We start from the raw sequence: 21,444 nt of genomic DNA on the forward strand, positions 1-21,444 counted from the left end.
AAGGAATAAGATCGTTTGACTGTGGCCCTGTCGGCAGTTGTTGCTACGAAGACTTCAAATAGTGAAGGTCAGAATAGAAAATAGAAGAAATGCCTTTTGAAAAAACTAAGGGTGGATCAAGACCACCAGCCTCTACACCTGCATTATCAATGTCTGCTGCCATGGCCAAAGTTCAGAAAAAAAAATGGTAAACATACCTTTTGAAAAAACAAGGGTGGATCAAGACCACCAGCCTCTATACCTGCAAAATCAATGGCTGCTGCTGGCAGCAGCCAGCCACAGCGAGCCCTTACCTTTACTGTAGCCTAACACATTTTTTCCTTGCCGTCCTCAATATACCATGAGAATTTTAAAATATAAATAAATTTAAATTTGCACCCATGTTTGTTTTAAAAGCAGTAGAGAGAAAGTACTGTATGGTTAAAGCAAAGGTGATAATTTTTAAAGTGTGTAATGCTGAAATATGATGAAAAATGAACAATTGACTACATAATTGTAACTTCTATAACAAATAAAATTTTGAGCTTTTGAACTGTTAAGAAAACCCTACAGTCAGCATCCTTTTCACTGCTAACCCAACAGGGAGAACATTCTCATTTAACTTGTACAAATATGAAGCTGGCCGAACTTGGAGAATTTAGTGATAACTTTTCTAAACTGGGATAAAGGAAAATAAACAACGCAACTTTGAGTGTCATTGGCAAGTAAATTTTCACCTATTCAATACAAAATAGAACCTACACATAACATAAATCTGAGATATGCTTGGTAACAGCTTTGTTGCAATTTAGGGAACAAGGTTAAAGTTGTGCGTGTAACAGGACTACATCTGATTCGTTTGATAATTTTTTACTTCAAAATAGAAGCGGCAACATTTCCTTCTCATCTCCTAGCAAATGTACATGATATAGAATGGTATTATGATTGGTTACATTGACTAATACGTGCAGGATTGCCATTGGCTTTAGAATCAACATCCTACATCCTTATTGTTTGATTTTGATCCCGTCAAGTATATACTATATTGTTATGAAAATCAATCCTCATTCAAAACGGAGATTTTCATGTATTTTTTCTCATTTGTTCAACATCATATAGCATTACGAAAATTTCATAATTAATGTATACAACCTAACTGGGATTATAAGCAGCCCCAGCTCTTTAGAGAAATTGCTATTTCGTTTCAAAATGAACAATATATTTAGGAAGGAGATACTCAGTCTTATCAAGAACAAAAATATTCTGACTGCCACCTGTTTTGTAGTCAGACCCTTCCTTCCCAATAAGTGCAAGAGAAAGAAGCAGCATGTTGAGTCCCTTGGCATATGGTATTGAGATGGAAGCATCTGATGCGGTGTATACACCTGAGCCATATGCACGGCCATTTCTCACAGGTATCCCATCTCCTCCTATCTTGAATCCTTCCTCCACAATTTTCTCAATTGCATTCCTATCAGTGCCATGGAATACAAGCATCTCCTCCAGTGGCTTTTTAGCTTCTATGAATTTTTGCTTGGCCTTCTCATAGCTTTTAGTTAATGCTATGTTCAGGATAAGCTCCACCTTTACTACCTGCACCCATCAAAATTAGATGGTACACTGTAATTTTCTCTTAATTATTTTCATTTAAGCCTCAGTTTTTTGAATAATGATAAATGCTATATCCTGGATATATGCTAATTTCTATGTATCTGGGGAGAAAAGATAATAAATTTAGAGATTATGGAAGAAAAGCAATGACCAGAACACCTTTTGTCAGACAAGTGCGACATATTATGATTAATATAATGATGACTAGATCATTAATAAAAGACATCAAAAGTTAAAACACTAAAACTTGAATTTGAAAAGCATCCCATTGGGACATTTTTACCTTGTATTCACTCCTTTTAGACATTCTGAAAAATTGGGACTCTGCCAACCGGAAATGACATTCTGAATCATTATATCCTGTGAAGCTTGTTGACAGCTCATAGGGAATGCGGACAAGGTTCTGTTGCTGAGACTGCAGTGTCTGAGGATTCAGTGACCCTGAATCAAGGCCTATTGTTCTGTAATGGACTATATATCTAACTATTGCTTGACTCACATCATAGATAACGAACTCATCATACAAAGTCCCTCCAGTGGCATTGCCTTTTCTTTTTGAAAATAGAGAATCATATCTTTTTTCCTTGATTTTATCCAGATCCATGTCCTTACATGGTTCTTGCACCCTGCAAAAATGCATATTCACAAGTGCAGTCATCAGAATTATACTCTTGTTTCATTTGTGGCAACCCTTTAATTTTAGAAACTACAAAGTAGAGAGGAACATCTTTTTGATAGGATCCCCTTTAATAAAAAATTAGAAAAACAGAGATAGCACATGGAATCGGGAGCTTTTCAATGGTATTTGTTTTAGAATTTTGAAATTTTCTGTTTTTAAATCAGTCTCGATGGTCATGTTTGAACTCAACACAACCACTTTTTGTCCTATTTATATATTACAGTTGTCAAGAAAAAAATTATTGTAATTACCACAATCAGTAAAAGAGGCAGGATCTGCGTCTTCAGATTACTGTTGAGCAAAGCAAGCCATATATGTATCTGCTTGCATTTATTAGTCATCACATAGGGCAGATTTTTGCCTGTTCTGAGAGAATTCATCCAGCTTAAGAAATGGCGTGCCCATGGTTGGCTATATTTCTAATGATTTTTAAACCTATAAGATAAATTTCTCCGCATCTTCAAAGATGCACTTTGTACATGTATTCTGGTAAAAGCAAGTCTTGTAATACACATTACAAAGAATTGAGCAAAGATCTTCATCAAAGTGATTTTGCAGTCTTGGATGAGATCTTATTCATTTTCCTTTTTCAAATGTCAAGATTGTCCTTACTTAGGCCAAACTACAGATGGAGCTACATTCATGTCTCACGCTTGTTCCCAAGCAGCAATAACAAATTTTGAATTATCAAGATCCATTACCAAAACACTCAATCACTCTCAAAGAGTAACTTTGTCATTCATTTTTTTTAAAAACCGAGTAAACTTATTTGAGACATAATGCATGATAAAAGACTGAAGAAAACACACACACTATACAAAGAGGAGGGTTGAATCAGTATAAGACAACTTTTCACTTATTAAACTTTAGCAATCACAAAGCATTAATCAACGACATCCACACAAGTAAGATCTCACAATAGTGAACACGAGATGCAAACACAATTTACATGGAAACCCTCACAGGAGAAAACCATGACAAAATAGTGCTTTTATATATATCTTCTACAAGCTTCATAGGCATCAACCCACAAGAGACACCATCCCCTTATCACCGGACTCCAATCTAGTAAGAGACTGTAATGTCCCCTTCTCAGGTGTAATGTTTCAGTTGACCGATGGCCTATTTCGGAGACCCGTAGGCTACTCAATGGGTGAAATTAGGGTTTCCAATTTTGGAGTTTGTTGTTGCTCGTGAATTAGAGTTTGGATCGTAGATTCTTTCTAGGTTTTCAAAGGGCTTCGTAGTGGTATGTCCGGCTTTGTGTTCCGAGCACTTTTTGGAATTTACTATTTTTAGTAAATTCTATTTTTGGCAGTGGTCCTGATTATTTCGACACAGTTGGTTCTCTTCTTCAGTTGGTTCAGTTGGCTTTGTCACTTTTGGCCTTGGGATGTTTTTGGAGAGATAAGTTCATTTCATTTAAATAATGTTATGTTTTAATGTTATATTTTAAAGTTGACCCCTTGGCCTAGCTTCATCAAAGGTGGTCTTCAAGGGTGGACGCATCATGGAAGGGATTTAATATTTCCTAAGGTCTAAAATCTTGCTTATGAAAAGGGGTGCCAACTTTATGAAGAGAAGTGAATTAAAATAAAGGTTAATTAAGCTTTTAAAAGCGGCGCCATCTCTTGGAGGAAAATTCAAATGTGAAATTAGGGCGCACTTTCTAGAAGCCTCTAGAGATCCCTTGTTAAGCTTATAAATGGAGGCCTCTTCCCTTCATTTGGCATCTGATGTCTATTGTAATGTTACTCTGCTGGAATGGTATTGGGGTTGCTTCGAGGAATGAATGCCTCCTAGCCTTGGCATTGCTTCTTGCTTGAAAGATAGCAACTAGTGGTGATTTAGTGTAGTTGTGAGAGTTTGTAGTGGGGATTGCATTGTAGCTTGAGTTGTGCTTGAAGTTCAGTTATTTGCATTTCATTTCATTTTCGGGAGTCGCGGTTAGCAGGGCAGATTTGTAGTTTCACTCATATATTTCAAAATAAAAACATATTCATTCTGGGTATTGCATATTTCCTCTTGTTTTGGCTAGGCGCTCCTTTGTGCAAATTTGCAGATTCTAATATGAAGTGTTTTATTTTATAGAGAAGAATCGCCATTCTTGCCTGGCGTCACTGCTGGGAATTGCCTTGGGGTTCGTGATAAATAATCTGTTGGGTTAATGTCTGATTTTTTGGTATTGGTTGGGTCGCTTCCTTCATAGGAAGCCATTGCTTTTGGTTTTGGGTCATTCGGACTAGTATTGAGCGAGTAATGAGCATTTTAGTGATTCCATGTGTTGCTGATTAAGCATTTCACGTGCAGGTCTGTCATAAATCAGAATATTAAGATTGATCCTTGAGTAGGATTTCTTGGACTTATCATTTTTGTTAAGCCTGGGAGAACCTTCTATATTGTTACAGCATTGTATGGTCTTAATCCTATGATCTTGGCAAGCATTTACTATCATATTGTAAGCTGAACAGTAGTACTGGCAGCATTTCTTCTCATTTTCATTTCATGCTTGTTATTTACATTTAATTTCATTTCTAAGTTCTTAGCATCTCTGCCATATGGTAGCTCCATTCCCACCCTGGGTTTGAAAGCACATGCTTGGTGTCGAGTTTTCCTTTCAGCAGTTGTAATTGTAAAGATCCTCTGACCATATGTTAGTCCATCTTGGACACATTCTTGGTTAGAGTTGCTTTCAGCATGCACCAAGATCCTCTGACCATATGTTAGTCCATCTTGGGCACATTCTTGGTTAGAGTTATTTTCAGAATGCTTTAAGACCCTCTGACCATATGCTCACGCCTTGCCCAACCCGGGATCCTGGTGTACATTCTTGGTTAGAGTTGTTTTCCGCATCGTTTTGGTTTAAGTGCTAACCCTAACGGATGTGTGTTGCATTACTCTTTGTAATTGAAAAGTTGAAAAAAATTGGTCTGGTATATTTCAGTGGTATCAGAGCTTCACATCTTGCCATCCTGTGAAACAAACCTTCTATGAGTGACAGAGAAAGAAGATAGTTAGCAAGGGAAGATAAAAAGGCCACAAGTCAGTTTCAGTTTCAGTGGTATCAAGTTCTTGAAGGTCAGATAGCATCAGAGGTTTTGAGGGCTCATTGGGAGTCTTCTCCGGAAACAGAAATGGGGGCAGTGAAAGGCCAGTGGGTGGTACTGAGAGGTTTACAAGCAGTCGGGATGAAAGTGGAAAAGGAAGGGAAAGAACACCAAGTCCGGGAAGGAGGTTCGAGAGGAAGATGGATGCCTTATTGGATATGGTATCTCTCATGAAGGGGAAAATGGGTCAGAGTTCTAATTCATAGAACAATTAAGGGCACACCGGAGAACACAGCGGCTCCAACCAGCATAGTGAACATGCTGCTCCGCATACCTCAAATAGAACAAACATTTCTTCCAGGCCTTTTAAACCCACCTTCTTGGCACCAGTAAACCCTCAACCCGATCCGGGAGAGAATGCATCATTTGTGGAACAGTTGAGACTTGATCGTGCTGAGTATGAGTCTCTTCCTGATGAAATCAAGTACATGTCTTACAATGATTTCGTGGACCATAAAAGGAAGAATAAAGGACATGGGAGACATCGTGAAGATAGGGAAGCAACAGTACAGAGGGATTTGCATCAAGCAATCAACAAGGTTATGCTTCCACATTTTGATGGGAGTGACAGTAGTTCAGCTAGAGCTTGGATACAGAAGTTAGACAACTATCTAGCTCTTAGACCCATGACAGAAGAGGAGGCAATCAAGTTTGCTACACTTCATTTAGATGGGGTAGCACACGAATGGTGGTACCATGGTCTAGTCACCTTGGGGCATCGGTCGATCACTACCTATGATGGGTTCACCAATAGGCTCACAGAGAGATTCGAGAAAAAGGATCCAGAAGTGCATTTCAGAGAATTGGCACAACTTAGACAACATGGCATAGTCGATGCTTACATAGCTGAATTTCAAAGGCTTTCAGTAATGGTCACAGGAATCACCGAGAGGCGGTGGGTGATCCTATTCAGTGAAGGGCTTATGGAACCACTCAAGGGTTGGATTAAAGCTTTCGATCCACCCTCCTTACAAGAGGCAATGGAAAAAGCAAGAAATATGGAGTGGGCTGCTCCTAAGGCAAAAATTCAATCCAAGCCATTATTTCACAAAAAGGATAAAGGAAAGGGACCTCACCATAAGGAGTTCAAACATCATAACACTCATGTCACAAGGCTGGATCCAGAGACACTTAACGAACTCCGAAGAAAGGGGTTATGTTTCCGGTGTAGAGAAAAATGGTCCCAAGATCATATTTACCCAAAGGGAGTCAAAATTCATCAAATTGAATACTATTCAGCTGGAGAAAGCGATTATGATTCTTCAGACCAGCAATCAGATTGTGATGACAACGAAGTGGAAAGAGTTCCCGAAGAATCTGAAGGTGAAAAAGGAAGTGGGGGTACCTTGGCTCAACTTTCGAGCTTTCAAAAAAATGAATCCTTCAAGGTTCGAGGGATGATTAAGGGGCAGAGAATAGTTGCTTTGATTGATACTGGAGAAACGCATAACTTCATTGATGAAGTGGTGGTGGCAAAGAAAGGGCTGCAAACAGAAGATTTTGAAGGCTTCAAGGTTATGGTTGCTGATGGGTTTCACATTTCTTGCACCAAGAAGATCCCAAATATGTCTATGCAATTGGGCAACTATGAAGTCAAGGATGACTTCTACGTAGTCAACATTGGAGATACGGATGCCGTCCTAGGCATTCAATGGCTGCGTTCACTTGGAGAGATCTCCCTAAATCTGCAAACCATGGAGCTCAAGTTTCAATCCGATGGGAAGAAGGTGGTGTTAAGAGGAATGTCTAACGGTGGACCTCGGATCGTGTCATTCAAGTGAATGGCAAAGTTGATTCGGCATGATCAAGTTGAGTGGTCTGCGGAATGTATGATTCTCCCAGCTAGTCCGGTTGAAACAAAGAGGGACTACCCTCCTCATATCCAGTCCTTACTCACTAGGAAGAGTAAAGTGTTTGGTGATTTACCTCCTGGGCCACCTCTCGAACGAGGCCCAGAGCATGTCATAGAGCTCAAGGAAGGGGCTAAACCAGTTATCACAACTCCATATCGGTACCCTAAGAAGCAAAAGGATGAGATTGAGAAAAACATTAAGGAACTCTTGGAGATGGGCTTCATTCGTCCAAGTAAGAGTCCTTTCGCTTCAGCAGTTGTTCTTGTGAAGAAGGATGGTACCATTCGCATGTGTGTGGATTATCGTGCTTTGAATCAAAGCACCATCAAAAATCGATACCCCATTCCAAGGATAGATGACCTCATAGATGAGCTACATGGAGCCAAGTTCTTCTCAAAGATTGATCTGAGGTCGGGCTACTACCAAATTCGGATGAGAGGGTCTGATGTTGAGAAGACAGCATTTAGATGTCACTATGGTCACTTCGAGTTTTTAGTCATGCCATTTGGGTTGACTAATGCTCCTGCTACCTTCCAGTCTTGTATGAACAGAGTCTTTCAGAAGCAGTCGAGGAACTTCCTGTTAATCTTTTTTGATGACATTCTGATCTACAGCAGGACATGGGAAGAACACCTCAAGCACATAGAGGAAGTGCTTAGCATCCTTGAATCAAAAAGTCTGTTTGCCAAAGAATCCAAATGTGAATTTGGAATGAAGGAGCTACTTTACCTTGGTCACATAATCAATGCTGATGGAGTGAAGGTTGATCCCGAAAAGATCAAGGCAATAGTTGTTTGGCCACCCCCAGAGAACTTGACTCATTTGAAAGGATCCTTGGATATTTGTGGTTTTTACAAAAGATTTGTGAAGGGCTATTCATAGAACGCTGCTCCTCTTACTGACCTCACGAAAAAGGGAGCTTTTTGTTGGACAGAAAAGGCTCAAACTACTTTTGATAAGTTTAAGATCATGAGCTCTTGTTCGGTTTTGGCAATTCCAGATTTCTCCAAGCCCTTCGAGCTACAGTGTGATGCATCTGGAGAAGGTGTTGGGGCTGTTTTGATGCAAGACAAGCATCCCATTGTGTTTGAGAGCAGAAAATTAAGAGGTGTTGAAAGGACCTACTCCATCTATGACAAGGAAATGCTTGCAATCATGCATGCATTAGCTAAGTTCAGACAATATTTGGTGGGGAGCAAATTTGTGGTCAAGACTGATCACAATAGTCTCAAGCACTTCATGCATCAGAAGGATTTGAACGAGAGACTAACAAAAGTGGGTGAGTAAGCTTCAAGCTTACGATTTTGACATCGAGTATGTCAAAGGGAAAAACACAAGCTTACGATTTTGACATCGAGTATGTCAAAGGGAAAAACAATATTGTGGCTGATGCTCTATCTAGGAGACCTCATCTGAGTTCATTGTGTGAGCTCACTGCTGATTGGAAGGAAATGTTGCTCGCTGATTATGCCAAAAATCAGTTGGCAATCAGCATCATTGAAGGTACTTTTCATGATGAAAGGTACAAGGTGGTTGACGGGCTGATAAACTACAAGGGTAGAATCTTTGTGGTGGCTGATTCTAAGCTCAGAAAGAAGATTTTGATGACATTCCATGACATTCCACTTGCTGGTCATCAGGGTTTCTTCAAGACATATAGGCAGATTCGGGAAAGATTTGCTTGGAAAGGGCTGAAAGGGGAAGTTCAACGCTACATCCAGGAATGTCCTACTTGTCAGATGAACAAGAATGAGCACACTCTACCTGCTGGTCTGCTGCAACCTCTTCCCATTCCCAACCAAAAATGGGAAAGCATATCAATGGACTTCATCACTGGGTTGCCAAAGGCTCAACGCAAAGATTGTATCTATGTTGTAGTGGACAGACTGACAAAGTTTGCTCACTTCTTTGCCATCACGAGCTCTTTTTCAGCAGCTCAAGTTGCAGATTTGTTTTCTCATGAGGTGTTTAGATTGCATGGGTTGCCGAAAAACATTGTGAGTGATAGGGACAGCAAGTTCCTAAGCACCTTTTGGCAAGAAGTCTTTAGGATGAGTGGTACGGTGCTTACTCCAAGCACTAGTTATCACCCCCAAACCGATGGACAAACAGAGATACTGAACAAGTGGTTGGAAGGCTATCTGAGAAACTATGTTTCGGAGCAGCAAAGAGCATGGGTGAAATGGCTCCACATAGGCGAGTTGTAATGTCCCCTTCTCAGTGATGTGCATTCAGTGGTCCATTGGCCTATTCTAGAGACCCGTAGGCTATTTGGAAAGGAAATTAGGGTTTCCAATTTTGGAGGTGGTTGTTGCTCATGAATTAGAGTTTGGATTGCGGATTCTTTCTGGGTTTTCAGAGGGCTTCGCAGTGGTTTGTCCAGCTTTGCGTTCCGAGCACTTTTTTGGAATTTACTATTTTTCTATTTCTGGCAATGGTCCTGATTATTTTGGCACAGTTGGTTCTCTTCTTCAGTTGGTTCAGTTGGCTTCGTCACTTTTGGCCTTGGAATATTTTTGGAGAGATAAGTTCATTTCATTTAAATAATGTTATGTTTTAATGTTATATTTTAAAGTTGATCCCTTGTCCTAGCGTCATCACTTCAAGTTGTTTTAAAAGGTGGTCTTCAAGGGTGGACGCATCATGGAAGGGATTTAATATTTCCTAAGGTCTAAAATCTTGCTTATGAAAAGGGGGTGCCAACTTTATGAAGAGAAGTGAATTAAAATAAAGGTTAATTAAGCTTTTAAAAGTGGCGCCATCTCTTGGAGGAAAATTCAAATGTAAAATTAGGGCGCACTTTCTAGAAGCCTCTAGAGATTTCTTGTTAAGCTTATAAATGGAGGCCTCTTCTCTTCATTTGTTATCTTATGTCTATTATAATGTTACTCTACTGGAATGGTATTGGGGTTGTGTTGTGACGTTTTCACACATCGCCCCATTGCAAATGGGGACCCTTGCTTTTTTGCTTTTTAGGGTTTGTTTTTTAGGTCTTTTAGGGTTTTGTTAGTTGGCCTTTGCATTTTGAGTGCTATCGGGGAGATCAATAGGATAGCAAGTCCGGCTTGAGTGATGTCCTGATCCTGAAAATTTGGCTAAGTTTGGAATGTCCTGATCCTGAAAATTTGGCTAAGTCTGAAAGTCCTGATCCTGAAATTTGGCTAAGTCTGGAATGTCCTGATCCTGAAATTTGACTAAGTCTGGAAACTAAAAAACCTCAAAAAACTAGATTTTGCAATATAACTCCTGAAGGTCTGAAACCACTCTCAAACATCCTGAAAGTATATATGGAATATAACTTAAAGTATAAGTGACTTATACTTAAATGTTATATTCCATAAAAATTATCCTGATAGAGAGTTCGAAAAGTCAATTTTCGCTCCTGTCCTTCACTGAGGATCCAGAGCGAATTTCGCTCCTGTCCCTCACCAAGGGACCAGGGCGAAAGGGGCTTATTTGAGTCATTCCTGGCCTTGTTTGGTCAAATTGGAACATCAAAGGCATGGTGAAGGACGAAATGAGCATGATAGAGCATCCAGACTTGATCAAAGACAATGAAATGATGGAGTTTTTGTCTACAAAGGTAAAAGCGCTCCTGTCCCTCACCAAGGGACCAGAGCGATTTTCTTTATATACACATTTTTAGACCTTTCTTAGACTTGAACTCTTATTCATGGCGTGTAACAAGATGATATCTTCCTTAGCCAAGACATTTCATGGTGAAAAGTGAAGCATTTTGGCCTAGAAGACAAAATTCGCTCCTGTCCCTCACTGAAGGACCGGAGCTTGAATTTCAAATTTGCACTGTTCTTGCAGGATCAAGACAATTTTATGATTTGAAGAGACCAAGGAAAACATGATTTATCCATTGAATATAATTTGGAAGGCTAACAAAGGACGGATAAGCTTGGATTTGCAAAATCGCTCCTGTCCCTCTCCAAGGGACCAGGGTGAAAAACCTAATATCCAGTCCTTCTCGCCAAGTTTGGACAAATCTAAGCCAGGACGGGAATTTGAAATGATGTTTAAAATGCCTTGAGGTTGATATGATCAAGAATTTGCGCAATGGATGCAAAAGGCGCTCCTGTCCCTTGCTGAAGGTCCAAAGCGATTTTCTAAAAAGTGCAATTTTCTTGCAAGGACGAAGCAAGTTTTGTGATTGAAACGAATGAAAGAAGGCATTTTTAGCCCGTTGAAGATAGTTTGGAAGCCTAACAAAGGACAGATAAGCTTGGATTTGCAAAATCGCTCCTGTCCCTCTCCAAGGGACCAAGGCAAAGCGCTCCTGTCCCTCACTGAAGGACCAGGGCGAAAATCTCTAGAACATCAATTTTGCCTTGCAAAAAACGAGTTGAACATGCACTGAAGGGACGAAAGGGATCATTGTTAGCCCCATAACGTGAATTGACAATTAAAAAATGAAGGATTGAGGACAAAAGTGAAAAGGCGCTCCTGTCCCTCTCCAAGGGACCAGAGCGAAGTTATCAAAATTCATTATTTTTTGCCTTATTTTAGCAAATCGCACTAGATGCCAAGTTCGCCAAAAAACTTCGAAATATTTTTAAAAATTCTAATTAAATTGGCATTTAATGAAAAGCGCATAGCATTTAATAATTAATTTTGAGCCTTAAAAAAAAAAAATCGAAATTTTTAATTATAAAGGCATTTAAAATTAATTATTATTAATTTAAAATTTAAAAGAAGGGCGCTTGAGGTATCATTTTTTTGCTTAATTAAGTCAGCCTTCTCCTTTTATTAATCTTTGTTTATTTTTTCCACCAAGTCGGCCTATGGGAAAATGAAGTGGTGAGCGCCTATATAATGGGGGTATTTTGAGCAATTTTAATCATCATTCATTCATATTTCAAGTGCAATTTGAGGAGCAAGGAAGGAGGTACGAAATCTGGTCTAGTTGGAGCGAATTATCCCAAGTGTGGAGACTAAGGAGGGCGACATTCATCTTGAAGGCTATTGGAGAGGCGTATTTTTTTTGCTAGATTGAAGGCGAATTTCCAAATTTTTGAAGAGGAAGGTGGAGTTCTTTTCCAAGCTAAAGGAGGCGCAATTTGTTCAAGAGAAGGCTTTGATCTACACTTTGCCTAGCAAAATTCATCTATTTTTACATCATTTCTTAGAGTTAATTCTCAAGAGGAGGTATGGCAAAATCATCTTGACACCCTTATTCAAGGTTTGATTTTTTTAGACATTTTTTAGAAAAGTCTAAGTATTGCATGGTTAATTAGGAAATGATAACTAAAGATTTATCATGAAGTTTCTTAATTAAAATCTTGAATCTTCCTTTTAAAGTTTAATTTTTAGATTTCAAGATATATTACTAATTTTGAAATGTTGTGTAGGTATCAAGATGGCGACTCCAAAGCCCGGAGGATCTACAAGTCGACAGGTTCTCATCAAGGACGATCAAGCAAGGACAAGGGCGACCTCCTCCAGCCTAGCATCGACAAGGACGGCCTTCTTTGGACTAACGTCATCAAGGGCGACTTCTCCAATCTAGTATTCCAAGGCGAGGTACAACAATCATCCTGCAAATCAAGGACACAAGAAGTAAGAGCAAAGGGTTCGTTGAAGAAGCAGGTAGTTCCAGATGAATTAATTAAAGCTAGCTTCTCAACAACATCAAGTTGAATATCTACCAAGTTACAAGTGTCAGATGAGGTGGCATCCCAGTCATCACTCCTCCAGTTAGTGTGGTCCACCTCAGCATGTCCAGATTCAATGTACCTAACTCATGGAAGGTGGCACAAACTCCGATGTACCTACCCCAGCTATCCATTGGTGGAATTTTCTAGAGAGGACATGTGTCCAAGCAATACAATTTTATCATTGGTCAAGCATTAAATGTTATGTAATGGTTGTAACAAACCCTAATTAGGGTTTTCATTGTAAAATCTTGGCCATTGATCTCGAATTGATCTAAGCCATCGAATTGTATTGAGGGCACTATATAAGCCCTGGCATTTCATTTTGTAAAGGATATAGATAAGAGTTAGAATATAGTTGGAAGCAGTTAGAAGGCAGATAGAGAGTAGTTAGAAGGTGATTAGCTAGTTGATAGAATAGCAATTAGAGTAGAGTAGAGAGAGAAGGCAAAGATTGTTGCCAAGATGTTGTTGTAAAAGACTTGTAACTTCATTGAAGAAATGGTGAAATTTATGGGCCGATTCGACAATTTGCATGGTCTCTATACTTCTCGTATTTAATTTCATGTTATTAGATGAGTGGAAGAAATGTGCTTGATTGATGGTGGAATTCGTATATCCATACTACTAGCAGTTTGTTGATTACAGACTTGCCTTGTGTAGTCAACTGGAATCATTCAGCTTAAGCTTAACTTCAATTGTCGCTTCTTCATTGATATGCATCAACCTGATGGTGTCTATGCCTGCAGTGATGATTTGAACATCATAAAGCTTTCCTTCGAAGATCGCACTAACCTTGTGGAGATGGTCCTGGGATGTCAAAACAAGACTTAGTTAGAATTTCATCAAAGATCATTCATTGCTCCTACATTCTTAGTATTAGAATTAGATCCTTTCCTCGCCCTCATCTTTTTTCTTTTTTTCAAATCAAAGCTAGTAAGAGCCTGTGTTCCAGCAATATTCAAAGCAGATCAGACGTTTAATCATCAAATGTAAGTCCCCTTGTGATTCCAGCAAATCACATCATACCACAGAGAGCTTATCCACACGTAGAGACCCTACATACAAGAACCTTGAAGTCATCCCGATTGATCCTTTTCGCGACATCTTCAGCATTCGGAGGCTTTACTCAAGAGAGGATAAGGTACCTTTAGGTATTTTATTCTGTGTTTGATAGTGTACAAAATACACGTCAACAGGTTGCTTCGAGGAATGAATGCCTCCTAGCCTTGGCATTGCTTCTTGCTTGAAAGATAGCAACTAGTGGTGATTTAGTGTAGTTGTGAGAGTTTGTAGTGAGGATTGCATTGTAGCTTGAGTTGTGCTGGAAGTTTAGTTATTTGCATTTCATTTCATTTCGGGAGTCGTGGTTAGTAGGGCAGATTTGTAGTTTCACTCATATATTTCAAAAAAAAAACATATTCATTCTGGGTATTGCATATTTCCTCTTGTTTTGGCTGGGCGCTCCTTTGTGCAAATTTGCAGATTCTATTATGAAGTGTTTTATTTTATAGAGAAGAATCGCCATTCTTGCCTGGCGTCACTGCTGGGAATTGCCTTGGGGTTCGTGTTAAATAATATGTTGGGTTAATGTCTGATTTCTTGGTATTGGTTTGGTCGCCTCCTTCATAGGAAGCCATTGCTTTTGGTTTTGGGTCATTCAGACTAGTATCGAGAGAGTAATGAGCATTTTAGTGATTCCATGTGTTGCTGATTAAGCATTTCAAGTACAGGTCTGTCGTAAATCAGAATATTAAGATTGATCCTTGAGTAGAATTTCTTGGACTTATCATTCTTGTTAAGCCCGGGAGAGTCTTCTATATTGTTGCAGCCATAGATGAAAAACTCGGATTTTGCAATAACTCGGCAAGGCCAAAAAATTTTAAAAACTCGGGACTCGCCAAAACTCGGCAAAACTCGACAACTTTATCGAACATTTGAAAATACATTTTTTTTTTATATATAATTCAAAAACACACATTTACACCAAATTTGTATAACATATATGATTTCCATGATATATAAATCAAATTTTTTTGGTAATACATAGCAACAAATGCAAGTATCATAGCATAAACCAAAAACCAAGTGCAACATATGTATAAGAGTTCAATACATATCAACGTATCATAGTGACAGTCTCATAGAGTTATAGAGTCATAGACCACAAAACAAGAACCTCTGAAATTCTGATTACATATCAAGTTCAAAGTTTGGTATCAATGAAATTATGAAAATAAGAAATCATAAATTGCGTCTACGACTAAAGCTCAAAATAGATTGTGGCCGCTGGGTGGGTGGTGCTGAAGTAGTGGCAACATCCTCAACACTAACAGGTGCCTCTTCTGCATGATCAACCTCCTGCTCCTCCTCACGTGCTGCCACTTCCGCATCCCATTCCTCTCCTGCCCTCTCCAACTCACTCAGCTGCTCATTAGTAAGGAATGGATCCAAATCATTATCAACATCATCAGGAGAAGCAACCCATTCTGCTGCATATGGATCAATGTCATCCAAGTCAAGTGCTTCATGTGAATCTTGCCCTAGCACCTTCTTCTCATGTAATCGAATGTTGTACCGCACATAGACAAGATCATTCAAGCGTTGTTGAGTCAACCTATTGCGCTTTTTTGTGTGGATGTTCTCAAAAACACTCCAGTTGCGCTCACAACCAGAAGCACTACAAGGCTGTGATAATATGCGGATGGCAAGCTTTTGAAGATTAGGCGTTGTGGCACCATAATCTTCCCACCACAAATCTGCAAGGATACAAAATGTGATTTATAACTTGTAAAGATTTCAATAATCTTAAAGAGAGAAATAAATGGTAAAAATTAAACATATGTTTTTTTTTACCTGGTCGTAAGGTGGCTCTCCTACGTTTGCAATCAGGTGAAGAAAACAATTCCCCTATGGCCTTCTTATAACTCTGCAACTCATCAAGTATCAGGTCTCGAAGGATCTCATCATCAACTAATCTCCGAATGCATGTGTCAAGGCCAATTCTAACCTCTGCATCTGCTTTGAAACTCGGAGAGTAAAAAAACTTGGGATTCAAGAAGTAGGCAGCAGCATGAATATGTTGGTGGAGTTGATGGTTCCACCTCCGATCAATTATGCGCCATATGGGTTCATACTTGGTCTTGTTTGACCCATACAAGTGTTGAATCGCCTCTTTGGCCTTATCCATGGCCTCATATAGATACCCCATGGAGTTATGATCCCCATCCACCATTCGTAGCACCCTCACCAACGGTTCCGACACCTAGATATAAAAAATCTAACAAAATCAGCAGATTGAAATATTAGAAAATTAAATAATAAATCATCAATTAAAGTTTCAAAACTTACATTGATGATCTCCTCCACCATCTTGGCACAATTAGTATCAAAAATGGCAATCACAACCTTCTCTGCTTCAGGCTTTGTAGCATAAGGACTCCCCAACCATCTTTCACTCACGAACATCCGCTTCAGGTTGGGCAATGTAGCAAGTATGCTCTGCAAGGTGAGGAAATTGGTAGCAAAGCGTGTGACCCCCGACCGCACAAGATCCTTACCTTCAGTGTGTTCTCTCATAAGATTCAGGACCCATGTGTGATTGTAGATGTATTTGGTGATATTCCTTCCATCTTCAACCACTTTCTTTACCCAACTTAGTTTCCCTATGTCCTCAAGGAGCAAGTCAAGACAATGGGCAGCACAAGGGCTCCAAAATAATGTCGGATGTCTAGCCATTAGAAGTTTGCCGGCTGCCACATATGCAGCTGCATTATCAGTCACAACTTGGATGACATTCTGCACTCCCACATCCATCACCACTTCATCCAACATGTTGCACAAGGTCTCCGCATTCTTCACTTCATTGGAGGCATCAATTGATTTTAAAAATACTAACTGTCCTCCTGAAGCAACTAGAAAGTTGATGAGTGTCCTGTTCCTACCATCTGTCCATCCATCAGAAAGAATGGTGCAGCCATTCTTTTCCCAAATAGTCCTTTGCTCTTCCACTAATGCATGAGTGTTTTGGACCTCATCCTGCAATAACGGTCCACTTACCTCGTAACGGCTTGGGGATTTGAACCCCTTACCTGCCACAGTCAACGCGGTGACCAATTGGTCCCAAGATGGACTAGAAATAGCATTGAACGGAACATCGTTGTAGATAAAAAATCTAGCACACGCCACCTTGGCTTGTTGGTGAGCCTCTTTATTCCATGCAGTGCCAAGCAATCCAGGTTGTGCACCAGGAGTGTTACGTGGAATAAAGAAGTTTTCCATGTTGCTGTCCAAAGTTCCCTTTGCTCGTATCCGTGGCCCAAGGGAAGAACCAGATGTCCCCACATCTGTATGTGACCCCATGGAACTCAAATCTGCCCTTGGGGCTGCCATTGCCTCTGCTGTTCTCTTTTTTGTTGCCTTCCTTTGATCATATGCTTCAAGCGTTGCTATTGCATCTCTCGTAGCCTCTTCAGTACATTCCGTACAGCTTGTGGTATCTCGGCATTGAATTTTTGCAAGGTGATATTTGAACCTATTAATGCCACCTTTTACAATTTTTTTGCAATGGTTGCAAAAAACATCTCCTCGTTTTGGACCTGGTCTCGCATGTTTCCAACAAGGGTCTCTCTTTTTGCCACCAACTTTAACTGTAGAAGCTGAATCCATTTTCTTTCAAAAAGATGTGGAAAAGAACCTAGCAAAAGAGAGGCAACATTTAGAGATAAATAACATTGTTACCAAAAAAAATCACAAACATCCAAAAATTACAATGACTGTATAACTGTATTTTATTTACAGTCAAAATAGATGACTCTCTAAAATTAAAATTTTTAATTGGTTGTGTATTTTTTTAAGTTTTTAACTTCAAATTTAAATTTAAATGAAATACTTTAATACACATTGACATTACACAGTTGACAGTCATTTCAAATGACTATGAGTATTTCACAATTGACTGTGTAATACACAGTCATTAATTACAATGTACATTAATGATTAATGTATTACACAGTCATCAGTCATTTGAAAATGACTATGTATTACACAGTCATTTCAAAATTTCAAATGACCGTGTATTACACAGTCATCAGTCATTTGAAAATGACTGTGTAATACACAGTCATTTCTCATTTGAAATGACTGTAATGACTGTGTATTACACAGTCATTTGAAAATGACTGTGTAATACACAGTCATTTGGAAATGACTGTGTATTACACAGTCATTTGGAAATGACTGTGTATTACACAGTCATTTGGAAATGACTGTGTATTACACAGTCATTTCAAATGACTGATGACTGTGTAATACACAGTCATTTGAAAATGAATGTGTATTACACAGTCATTTGAAATGACTGTGACTGTGTAATGATGACTGTGTAATACACAGTCATTTGAAAATTTGAAATGACTGTGTATTACACAGTCATTTGAAAATTGAAATGACTGTGACTGTGTAATGATGACTGTGTAATACACAGTCATTTGAAAATTTGAAATGACTGTGTATTACACAGTCATTTGAAAATTGAAATGACTGTGATTGTGTAATGATGACTGTGTAATACACAGTCATTTGAAAATTTGAAATGACTGTGTATTACACAGTCATTTGAAATGACTGTGACTGTGTAATACACAGTCATTTTCAAATGACTGTGTATTACACAGTCATTTCAAATGACTCATGACTGTGTAATACACAGTCATTTGAAATGACTGTAAATTGTAATTACTAATTACTAATGATTGTGTATTACACAATCATTTGAAATGACTGTGATTGTGTAATACACAGTCATTTGAAATGACTAAGACTGTGTAATACACAGTCATTTTCAAATGACTGTGTATTACACAGTCTTAGTCATTCGAAATAAAACAATACAAAAAGATACCTGGTTGTGCGTGCAAATGCACACAATACAGTCATTTTGACTGTGTAATACACAGTCATTTCAAATGACTGTGTATTACACAGTCAAAATGACTGTGTATTCGAAATAAAACAATACAAAAAGATACCTGGTCGTGCGTGCAAATGCAAACAATACAGTCATTTTGACTGTGTAATACACAGTCATTTCAAATGACTGTGTATTACACAGTCAAAATGACTGTGTATTCGAAATAAAACAATACAAAAAGATACCTGGTCGTGCGTGCAAATGCAAACAATACAGTCATTTTGACTGTGTAATACACAGTCATTTCAAATGACTGTGTATTACACAGTCAAAATGACTGTGTATTCGAAATGAAACAATACAAAAAGATACCTGGTCGTGCGTGCAAATGCAAACCCTATGCAAATCGCGTGGCGTTTTTTGCCTTCCGGAGTCGCGCGAGCCGCGAAATGGAATAAAGACTTCGGTTTTTTTTTTGCCTGCGACTTAAGTCGCGTTTTTCTCGCATTTTGTGCCGCGTTTCGGGCGGGTTTTGGCCATTAAAGGCGATTATTTGCCAAAAAAATCGCGGCGAGTATATAAAAAAATCGCCCCGAGTATTTCCGCGATTAACTCGCGCGGGATTATGGATCGCGATTACTCGCGAGTTTTTGAATTGCTCGCCGAGTTTTTCATCTATGCTTGCAGCATTGTACAGTCTTAATCTTATGATCTTGGCAAGCATTCACTATCATATTGTAAGCTGAACAGTAGTACTGGCAGCATTTCTTCACATTTTCATTTCACGCTTGTCATGTACATTTAATTCCATTTCTAAGTTCTTAGCATCTCCGCCATATGGTAGCTCCATTCCCACCCTGGGTTTGAAAGCACATGCTTGGTGTCGAGTTTTCCTTTCAGCAGTTGTAATTGTAAAGACCCTCTGACCATATGTTAGTCCATCTTGGGCACATTCTTGGTTAGAGTTGCTTTCAGCATGCACTAAGATCCTCTGACCATATGCTAGTCCATTTTGGGCACATTCTTGGTTAGAGTTACTTTCAGAATGCTTTAAGACCCTCTGACCATATGCTCACGCTTTGCCAAACCCGGGATCCTGGTGTACATTCTTGGTTAGAGTTGTATTCCGCATCGTTTTGGTTTAAGTGCTAACCCTAACGGATGTGTGTTGCATTACTTTTTGTAATTGGCAAATTGAAAAAATTGGTCTGGGATATTTCAATGGTATCAGAGCCGGTTTTCCTGCCAACCTGTGTGTTCCGATTAATTAGAGTTCCCCTTGAGTGACAGAGAAACAGTGGTTGATTCAATGGCAGAGAGAACATCAGATTAGAAGGTTGCCATTGGGACTGTGGAGAGAGTTTAGAAAAAGTTCGACACTATGATGAACATGATGTCCTAGTTGATCAAATTCTCCATGAGTGATAGAGAAGTCGGTTATTCCTGCCATCCTGTGCTTTCAGCAGAAATTCAGAGTTTAGTGATGGGTTCATATGAGGAGAAGATTAGAGAAGAAATTCTTGGCATGTTTGAGGAATATGATACACTTCCTCAAGTCATTAAGGAATAATTACCTTTCAATTGTTTCATGAACCACCATCCAAAATTATGCTACAAGACTGAGTTTGGAAATAAAAAATACCATATAATAGCTCTTACTTTGTTTGCTCAAGAGGAGGAAAAAAAAACTTCAAGTGAGGAGCTTGAGAAGGTTGATGATGATTCCCATGTCATGCATGCACCTACCATTGATGAGGTTGTGATTCAAGAAGAGGAAAAAACAACATTTGAGGTTGTGCATGATGAATCTCTTAATGTTTCTTATGGAGCTAGTGACAGTGTCGAATGCACTCATGTGCTTCTAGAGGAAGAGAAGATGAAAATTGAAGATGTTAAACAAGAGGAAAAGGTTAACATATTGTTGGGTAGAGATCCATGTTATGAAGCTGAAAATATTGCAGCTAATGATGAAGTTCCTAATGACCAAGAGGCTGTCCTATTTTGTGAGTTTAAAATATGCCAAAATGATGACATTCAAGGGGCAGCTTTAGAGGACAAATCAGAAATTGCATTTCAGAACAATGGTGTTGAGACTCGTAGTTTGAAGAATGAGCTTGATCAAATTCTGAAAGTCTGTGAGCAATGTCCTAAATTGGAATTTTCAGATTTAGGACAGCGGGATTGTTGGTCTAAGTTGGAAAAAGGAAATACTTTTCAGATTGTTGATAACCCATTGTTTGAGATGGGTATAGTGAAAACATATGACAATCCACCTTTTGAGTGGGAAGATGGAACATCACTTGGTTCTAGCCTTGCACTTGGTGAAAATAACAATGTGTGGAAACCAAGAGAAGAATCAAGATCTAAGTTGGATGATACATGGAGCTATGGTGAGCACTTTTTAACTAAACAAAGTAATCAACCCTTTAACACTTGGGATCCAGGTGTGATGGCAACTAGCGATGACAAGGAACCTGTGTGGGATGAATTTCCCTTTGACCCTGATGAGGCTCAAAAAACAGATTGTGTTGTAGAGTTAGAGGACCATATAGTTCTTGATGAAGGAAAACTTAAAGAAGTTTTGAAATACAAATCTGATTTACCTATTCATGAAGTTGGTGGTAAGCAAAAACTTGAAGATCTA

The 21,444-nt window shown here is 39.0% G+C and overlaps 1 protein-coding gene across 3 annotated transcripts in view; it reads right to left on the reverse strand.

The window, feature by feature from the left end:
* Positions 1–1,046: 1,046 nt before the first annotated feature.
* LOC131029170 (uncharacterized) overlaps positions 1,047–21,444 on the reverse strand; it is a 262,261-nt gene continuing 241,863 nt past the window's right edge. For all 3 annotated transcript variants that reach the window (XM_059218132.1, XM_059218133.1, XM_059218131.1), the window contains exons 11-12: positions 1,874–2,216; positions 1,047–1,572 (exon numbers count right to left, since the gene is read on the reverse strand). In XM_059218132.1, the coding sequence (XP_059074115.1) occupies positions 1,174–1,572; positions 1,874–2,216 (742 nt within the window). In that variant the 3' untranslated portion in view covers positions 1,047–1,173. The remainder of the gene's footprint in view (positions 1,573–1,873; positions 2,217–21,444) is intronic.

The sequence above is a fragment of the Cryptomeria japonica genome, chromosome 3, assembly GCF_030272615.1.
Source record: "Cryptomeria japonica chromosome 3, Sugi_1.0, whole genome shotgun sequence".
NCBI lineage: Eukaryota > Viridiplantae > Streptophyta > Pinopsida > Cupressales > Cupressaceae > Cryptomeria > Cryptomeria japonica.